The 9550-nt window shown below is 37.4% G+C and overlaps 1 protein-coding gene across 5 annotated transcripts; it reads left to right on the top strand.

Moving 5' to 3' along the window:
- On the top strand, nucleotides 1-9547 carry LOC117228853 (uncharacterized). 5 transcript variants are annotated; one of them, XM_076525784.1, is made up of 5 exons: nucleotides 1-2431; nucleotides 3652-4533; nucleotides 5003-6988; nucleotides 8039-8271; nucleotides 9255-9547. In XM_076525784.1, the coding sequence occupies exons 4-5, from the start codon at nucleotides 8051-8053 to the stop codon at nucleotides 9472-9474; spliced, it is 441 nt and encodes a 146-aa protein (XP_076381899.1). In that variant the 5' UTR covers nucleotides 1-2431; nucleotides 3652-4533; nucleotides 5003-6988; nucleotides 8039-8050; the 3' UTR covers nucleotides 9475-9547. The 5 variants fall into 5 exon arrangements, with proteins under 5 accessions (XP_076381899.1, XP_076381897.1, XP_076381900.1 ...); XM_076525782.1 differs by having other exon boundaries at nucleotides 3652-5301; nucleotides 6507-6988; XM_076525785.1 differs by lacking the exon at nucleotides 5003-6988.
- The last annotated feature ends 3 nt before the right edge of the window (nucleotides 9548-9550 follow it).

Genomic DNA, 9550 nt, shown 5'->3' with positions numbered 1-9550 from the left:
AGCTCTGGCGCACCCTCTTGTCCCTCGACCTGACCTCCTCCCTCCCTCCCTCTCCCGTTCCCTCTCTCGCTTTATCTCGCTTTATCGCGCTCCATCTCCCTCTATCTTTCTCTGTTCCCGCGCTCCGGCACCAGAAAATATCAATAAATTCGAGCATGGTTGTTGTAGGCCGCGCCGTGCTCTTTCCGTTGGCCGACGTACCCCATTCGCTGCATCCAGCGGCCCACGCGTGCGCAACGACGAATGCGAACAGTTCTCTAACCGGCTCGAATCCGTCAGATTCAAATTTTCGCTCGGCTCTTTAACACGTTGGATGCCACGTTTATTCGACGTGGCTCACCGGTGGTCTGGACGGATAGGAATTTTTGTATCATGCGTTGCTTGTTACGGTGAAATGTTATCCGCGCTGGGCAAGCTCGATTGTGTAATCTTGCGTGGCACGTTTGTCTTACCGACGGTGCTCGCGGTATTTTAGTAACGATATCGAGAAAGTGACACTAATTTTTAACTAGGTTTTTGAAGTTCATCTTTATTGTAATATATTGAACGAATCGATTGTTACTAGGATTTGTAGAAGACAAAATAGCTGAATTAATATTTCTTATGGAACATTTTTATTTTTTAACTTTGGTTTCATTAATTAAATGACTTTGAGATTGTGCGAATTTTTCGAGTTGATATTCGAAGTGTCCGCACACCTTTTAAAACGGTATAACTTTTTCAAAACTGGTGTAAACGACTCGAGTTTTCTATTTGTAAATTTTAGAGGTACTATAGTTCGCTGTACAATGATTAAAATGTTTCTTTTTTTAATTTTGCTGTTACTTAGAATAAAAAGGGTATTTAAAAAACTCTCGTTTTTTCGCTCTTTTTACCTGAGCCTATCATGAAAATTTAAAAAAATGCACTTTGCAGATCTTGGCAATTTATACGCATGCTGCATCATCGAAATCGATTGATCTTGGCATAAGCTATGAACATTTAAAAATCGCGAATATCGCAGTCCACGATTTTTGTGAAAGAATATTTGGCAAGGTTGAATTTGGAAGACCTTCTAATTAAAAAGTTCGACTTACGTAATCGAAAACAACGATATGTAATTGACGTAGTATAACGATATTCTGAAGCATCCTGTTTATATCGACTACTTTAAAAAGTCCACGCAAATTGCTTCAATTTGTCAGGAGATGTTTAAACGAATCACGAAAACTTGACATTTCATCTCTGCGCCGAAACCTTCTTTATTCGACGCACCGTGCAACTCCTCGGATGTTTTTCCATCGTGATTTCCTCGACACTTCATTAATTCAAGCATCCTGCTGCTTCGAGGACGACGATCAACGAGAGGGCAATTACACGGACCGACGTCGAAGAAATTCTCTTCTGTACAAATTAGCCAACTTGCTTATTACTGCGCCAATTTGACGGGACACAAATTTTTTACATCCGATTTCACATTTTCTATCTTCCTAAATCGCCGCTTTTTCCTTCCATTACGTTCAGCCCGCGTTAGAAGATTCTGCGAAACCTGCGAACACCGCGTTTTAACAATACTTTTAACAAATACAATATTTGAACAATATAATTTTCTCTCAATTTAATTTAATTCAATTAATAAAGTGTGTCCTCCGTTTACTAGTCGTATGCAATTTTATTGTATTTAACGAAAAATTTCGCTACGCTTTTCTGTATTCTTCAAGAAATGATTTATTCATTTTTCATTAGAAATATTATTGTATTTCGACGAATGTACGTTCAACAGAGAATGATATCTCGCCAAAAACAATACGAACCAAGGGAAATATATACATCACTTGGAGAAACTCCGATCGTTATTCCAAGCGACGCAATAAATTTCTTGATAAATCTATTTATATAAATTCTAATGTTAATTTCCTGATAACGTCAATTCGTTGGCCCGATCTACTAATGTCGCAGCCGAGATTGCGCAACAAGAAATATGATTTCAATCGTTTAGCACGGCATCGTATAATAACCTGCCACGCTAACGTGAGTAACAGGCTTTCTTCTGGTTCCGACGCGCCTTCTACAAATATTCCTCGTGCCCCCTTTGTTATTTTGCGGCAGAATAGCGAACCGTAGTACGGCGATCTCACGGTCGTTTCAATGAAACGCAGTTCGTGCAGGCTAATCAAATTCATTTTCTATTTTTTCGTGACTCATCGTAATTAGTTGTCGATGCAGAAAAAATTCGTTGGATTCCGTGCGGACAGCTCGTGAAACGTGCGGTTGCTCGAAGGTTGGACAGCGTTGCACAATGGTCTGGCGAGATTGTAGTTATTCTTTAAATGAATTATACTTAGGCTCACGATGAGTCAACTGTCGTGCGTTGTAATTGTGGCATCAGGCTACGAAATAATCGATTACGAGAGATCAGTTGCTCTCTGGCTGGTACAAACGTGCACGCAAGGTACGTGAAACGAACCTTCGATAAGAACAATATTAACACGTTCCGTGCCACGTGTACCATCCATGGTACACGCTTGCATGTTTACTTAGTGAACTGAACAAATTGTTTACAAGAAATTTAGAACCGAAGAATCAATTTCCACCGCAAGAATGGGCGTTGATAAGTTTTTGTTACGTTGTTATGTGTACGAGAATTAATAATTGCACGTAATACATCAAGTTTTAGTAAAATATCAAAGTGTGAAGATTCGAGTAAGAAAAGCTCGGCACGGAACGTGTTAACCCTTAGCGGACGACGACTTTTTCGGCAGAGTCAGGTAGCAGGACGAGGTGATTTTTGCAAATATGTCGAGTGTCTTATATGGTACAATAAAGTGATCTTACATATAAATTATCTTACAAAACGTTATATTTCGTTAGTTTATCTATATTCACACTTTTATGAATATAATTTTACAAAAATTATGATTTGTAGTTTCGTTTGGTGTGATAGTTTATGAAACATTGACCGAGATGCATTCTTGGTTTATCTGGACATGTATCATAGAAATAGGTCGTCTCATGTCTTCCCTCTGGTTTGTTTCGACTGGAACAAACTTTGCAATCTTTCTTTGTGCCAGTAACAATTACATGCAGTTTTCCGTTTAGACGAATTTCGTCAGAGTTGGCCATCGAACTTGAAGATCTATCTCGTGGTTGACGAAAATCTCCTCGCAATTTGTTGATCAAAATTTTGCGAAAGTTCAAATGTGTAACTGGCTGTTCGTTTCTCTGCCTTTTTACATGTTTGTAGAGAATGTACGAATTGATTAAACAAATTTCCAGTTCACGGAAAAATAATTTGCGCCACCACTTCAGGGACTTTTTCATAAAACAGTACGTTGAATAATGTTAGAGATAATAAAATGTAACATAAACACCGACTGTCGCCTCTCACTCGCCATTCGTCCTGCCGCGCGAAACGCCGTGGCGACCGAGAGTCGCCTCTCGTCCGCAAAGGGTTAATGGCCGTATATCGAATGAAAAATTAATATAACAACAGAATTATAGTATTAAATAACAGTATTTACATAGACATTGGTACGAAATTGAATACGATATTTGTTGTTATTGGAGTAAATTCGCGCATTCGTGTACGAAAATGTTCTTACAACAAAGTAAGAGAAAACAAGATATAAATTCTCAGAATTCATACAGAATTATACGATACATTTGTTACAGACTTTCGACGGCGCTGTAAACAGCGCAGGAGTGAAGGGAAAGAAAAGGAGCGTTTCGTCCTGCGAGTTTCTTGCGCGGATTGCTCTCGCCAGTGCTCGCAAGTTGTGTGTCCATTTGAGAGCAGCTTCGAGAGTTTTTACTCTCGGTAAACGAAAGTAGGAGTGAGAGGAAGCAAAACAGCAGGATAGAAAAGCAACAGGAAATGGAGAAGTTTTCATAACTCAAGCATCATGTCTGATTTAAAATTATAAACAAAAATATTCATCTATATTACGAAAAGATAAATTCATGTCGCGAAACTGAAGAAGATAAAATTCTATTGAATGAGAAGAAAGTAGAATAGCAGATTAAAAATGAGAAGAAACTAATATTTCGTTCTAGTAGAAAGTATGTTAAGTTTCGTGTGAAATTGGGAAGCGAACATAAAATTTGTTTTTGGGCGAACGTTCGTTAATTGCCGATTAAAACTGAGAAGGAAATAAAAATTTTATTTCAGAAGAAAGTTAAAAAATTTAGATTGAAATTGAAGCGGCAAAAAAATTTGTTTCAATTGGGGGAAGGCAGCATAAAGTTAAAGTGAAAATCGCGACTGAAAGGTCGCCGAATAATTAAAATATAAAAGAAATTTTTAATTAAAGGGAAACGTACATTTGGAAAGACCTCCGGAAGCAGGCCGTCGTGGCGAGAGGCACCTCTTGGAATGGGTGAGAGTGTGGCAATGAGATTGTTAAGTGCCTCTCGCCACGAAGGTCTGTCCAGTAGTGGCCATCCTGGTGGTGCACCCTTTGTTAGAGCACTTCTGGAAGAGGAACTCCTGCGACGCGACTTCTTCTACCGGCGATCGCGCTGCAACTGAACAGGCAATAACGCTGAACCGAACAGGTAACCGAGGGTGACGGTTGGTTACCTTCCCCCCTGACTTCGATGAACGTCGACCGCCGTGATCGATGACGATCGATGATTTCGATTATCTCTAATTATTTGACGTTTCCAATAATTTGTTTCGCCAGACTACTTTATCGTCTAAATTTTTGTTCATAAAAAGAATCAACGAGATTTAAATAAAAAAACATTTTTAATAGCACAAATCGATCGATGGGTTATTGGTTATGTTTCTAACGTCTGTCTTACAATCTAATGGTTAAATAAAAATAGCTGAAAGAACTCGAGGTACAGAAAAACTTTTGAAGCACAAATATATCGCAAAATTATTTTGAATAAATTCGAAATATAATCGAAATGCATAACTGATATTCAGAAGCGAAAAATAACAGTTATAGAATCGATATATGTAATATCAGTGCTGAAGAGTCGAAACCGAAACTGTTATACCTTATAACCGTGTTTTCAGCCCCTGTATTCGAAACGGTTCCAAATCATAAAATGTGCCGTAATACAAATGAAGTATACGTAATACTCGATTCTCACTAAGAAGCTTAAATTTCTGAAATATCGGTAACGATGACCTCGACACGGAAATGGTAATGGGGCTTCTGAAGCCCCATTTTTGGGTGACGAAATAATACATTGTTTGTCAGGTATACTCCTGCGCCTCTGTGTCTGCGATTCTATGTCGAACAACAAAAACGGTGCAGCAGACATCAAGCTGCTATCTCTAGAAATGTCACGTGATTACCCTAGTTCCTTAAGGTAGGCCAAGGCAGTTTAAAGAACCTTTAGGTCAACTTGTGTTAGCTGAAAGTGGATAGAGAAAACTCTGTTTGACTAACTCCGCTGGATCGCGATCGATAGTGATTAATAAATTCATGATTTCTGACTGTTCAGTAAAAATTCCTTTTCTTAGTAATGTTGCTAAGCTCTCTCTCTCTCTCTCTCTCTCTCTCTCTCTCTCTCTCTCTCTTTCTCTCTCTCTCTCAGCTATTTCACAAAAAATCTAATCTTTTAATAAAAAATAGTAATAGATTTCGAGATAAGCAGAAACTTGTCACAAGAATTATTTCATCGCATGTTCCAATAGCTGTTTATAACTATCGTCAATCTTTAAAATGATCATTAATGCTTAGTGATCCTAACGTTAATATAACTCATTATTTTCACAAGTGAATTAGATCGTTCATAAATAAGTAGCGAAATACGCGTACGATCGGACGAAATAATTATACAATCACATAATAAATTGTAAACCGTAACAATGGATAAAATCGTCATGATTTTAGCAACAAGTTTCCTTTGAAACATAGCAATCGCAACGAAACCATGTTGCTAATTTAATGCAAATACTTCTAGCAAGAGCGATAAACACTCGAATACTTTCGCCAACAGCTGCGTGCCGAGCAAATGAAATCCGCGAATCGTTTACGAGTTCTGTTTCAAAGTCGTATTATCTGGCAAATCTTTGCGAATTCTTGCAATTGTCAGCTGAGCATTTCGTGGACAGCTAATTAGCATGGATTTACATAATACAGCAGAAATCTGGCCCATCCGAACGAACTTCTATTATCCGAGATAACTTCAACCATACTAATTTAGTGATTCGATAAATTGATGTCATCTTTCAAGCAAATATTTCACGTTATTTCCTGCATAAATATACAGGATGGGTCGTAATTGGTGGCACAAAAATCCTTCATAAAGATGAACAAGCTTTAAAGACGATTTTCTCGAAAACGGAGCTCCGGTTAAAGTAATGTTATACCATGTTTTGTTTCTATTTTTCCACTTAAAATCACCTCCTGCTCGGTTGTACTATGAATTCCGACCCGTCCTGTACATATTATTCAATGATGATTCGCAAATGTATTCTTACAATCTCGATAATCCTAAAGTAAAGAATCTGAAATCCATCACTTTTTAGAGTTCGATTGTACCGACAGTTTTGGAAGTAAAGCATACAGTTTTTCAGATTAGCGTCTGGATGCGCAAGAATCAGCTGCTGGGTTATTGGAACGCAAAATAGATGGTGAACAGTGTAACATGAGTTCAACGACGTGTCGAGGTGGTCAGAAGTGATAAACGGAATCGTATCGCGCGTACATATATCAGAATAACAATGAACCGAATCTCTATTGATTCACCTGGAAACCAAATCGATATCCGTACGAGGCACAGGGGCTCACTTCGTTACAGATCGGGCAACTTTCGTCGGATCAACGGAGAGGCGAGCCGCATTCGTCGGCCGTTTCTTCACGCAAGCGAAATCCGCTATTGAGAAATTCGCCAGTCCGTAGACCGCCGGCGACCGCCGCGAACCCCAGTCGCGATTCCGACGGCCAAATCTTCCGTTTACCATGCGTGAATATTTATCGGTTTTGTGCAAATTCGATGCCGTAAAAGAAATTCCCGTTTAGGTATTCTTGTGTTTGAGAACATTTTAGAGGTAAGGTACTATCAATTTGTAACCGGTTACCAAATTGTGATGCGGAGAAATAAATATAACAATTCAACGACTAGTTTATTCTTTTTTGTACAGTTATATTTTTCGTTTATCTGTTTCTCGTTTTATAGTTTGTCGGTCTTACAGTGATCGAATTGATGGGCGACGTTTGTTATGTGTTCTGTCAGCATTCAAATTTTGTTCACTGAAGAAATAATTGCATTCTTCCCGAATGTTGTCATTTTTAACTTTTGTGTTAATGTTAATACTTCTTTGTCGAATGATTTATTCAATTAAAAATATTATAGAGTCGTCAAAAAGAATAACGTGACGATGTTTATTTTTTTATGAGATAAATTAATACATGAATGAATATTTTCTTAAACTTATAAGTAAAAGGCACACTACTTTCTATTCGTTTAATTAATATTGGATCAAGTTTAACTCACATTAAAATTTCATTCTTCAAGAAACTATATAAACAGAATAAATACGCGTTTTATTTATTAAATATTCTATTCAATTAAAAATTGAGAATGCACACCACTATACTTTTTTAAAATCTATATTTCACAGTGTTCAACATATTTAAATCTATGAAATCTCCAAATTGTGTGTGAATTATGTTAACATTATAACCGGCAAATATTGGAAATATTTAAAAAAGTAAATATCCCGAATAAATAAATCATAGAATAAATAAAATAAAATTACGTTAATCATTATGGTGTTCAAATTATTCTTTGATCCACACAATCTCAATGTAAGACGAAATAATTTTATAAATCCTATAATATCCACTGAGAAATTCTGTGTCCACCCCATTAACATTAAAACCATCGAACGTTGAAGACTAAACTGTCTTCGTTCAACTGCTGCGAAATTTGAATTATGGTATAGAATAAATTATCTACAACCAAATAAATAAATTGATTTACTAACTTCTCATTCAATAATCACAAAGTAAATAGTTGTAGTATTAATTAGAACGACATAATCGTGTAATATCTTGGTATAATCACTCAATGGGAATGAATGGCCATGTATTCGCAGTTGTACGGCAGAATGGATGCTCAGAATCTGGAAAAGGGGGAAACGAGTGGCACCGGGAGTACTTTCTCAGAGGATGACGACGAACGACTGGTACAGACTGTGCTGATACCGGCAACAGAGAAGAAGACACGACCCAGGAAGTATCTCACAAAACACATGAAATGTTATCCAGAATTGTACAGAAGCGACGTGTCGATTCATCCTAGCTACACCGGTCTTAAGAATTTTCCTTAGTAAGGACTGTTTTGTTCGCAAATTAAAACAAAAAGATCATTGATCGATCTTGAGATACTTTTCTGTCACTGGAATCGACGTTTTTCATTTAACTATTGTCGGTTTGTAAAATCCACAATCGAGTCACGTTTAGATGCGTGGACCAATTTTTAGGACAAAAGTGCACATTATATCAATAACTCTGTGCTCGGTATAATTTAGCAAGTTCTTGTAAAATTATTCCAAAATGTCTAAATTACGGACACGATTCGCGATAATTTTTATTGAAATAATAGAACGAGTGTACTTGTCGAAATATAAAAATTTACCATTTTTTAATGAAGAATATACTCGTTGTACACAGTTAAAGGGTTAATATCTTTTACGTTCTTCGAAGAAGAAGCCTCACTGCCAGACAGAAATAATTTTCAAGATTTGCAATCATTATAACATTTAGATATTAACATCTTTAAAAAGAGCATTACAACATCCATTTCTCCTCTATCGCATTAACACGTTCGCTTCCACTATTTGTTCGATTTCTACCTACGCAATTAAGATGATTAAATACAATTAAATTTCTCCATTATAAAATATAAAACTGTAAGACATTCGAAGAATTTAAAGACATCGCGTTACGTTATTTTCATCTAATTAGAATTATTAAAAGAGGAAATACATTTTATCCAATTCGTGTTTCTTATAATTTAACGCAGACAATTTTTATTTCGCACACAGATCCGCAGATCTGTCTATAAATAATAACGTGCAGTAAAATGAATTTGTCTATTCTTCTACGAATGTTGCACGCTTGTGACGGTGTTAGTGAACGTGTTAACAAAATTTTCAACATTTTCAAGGCATGCGAGGTCCGTGCCGTGTCGAAAAATACGAAAATTTCGTTGGAGTCACGCCAAACCGAGGGCCGGGTGTTTTTAATGTTAAAAGTTCCGCTCGTTATGACAATTTAATCGACAGCCGAATTACTGAATTCTGTTAAAAGTTACGTCGTCTGCCGGCGTCGCGTGCAAACTATCAAGAAACAAATCAGACGTCAGCTGAACCGCGAAGTTATGCATTTCGCGATGATGCAGGTGTTCGCCATCGATAGCGTCAGAATCGACCGTGTCTTCAGTGTCGGGATGCCACCGAAGACATTGATTGTCCCCGATTTGCTAAACAAGAACGAGAGGCGCCGTCTGAACAAGGTACTCGAGGCATGATGGCCAAATTCTGTCCTACTCACGCACGATTGTATACGCGAGTGAATAAAGGTGTTTTTGTACGTTGAATAAAGCA

This window comes from Megalopta genalis, chromosome 12, assembly GCF_051020955.1.
Source record: "Megalopta genalis isolate 19385.01 chromosome 12, iyMegGena1_principal, whole genome shotgun sequence".
Classification (NCBI taxonomy): domain Eukaryota; kingdom Metazoa; phylum Arthropoda; class Insecta; order Hymenoptera; family Halictidae; genus Megalopta; species Megalopta genalis.
The sequence above is the reverse complement of the archived record's forward strand: the minus strand, read 5'-3'. Positions and strand labels throughout refer to the sequence as shown.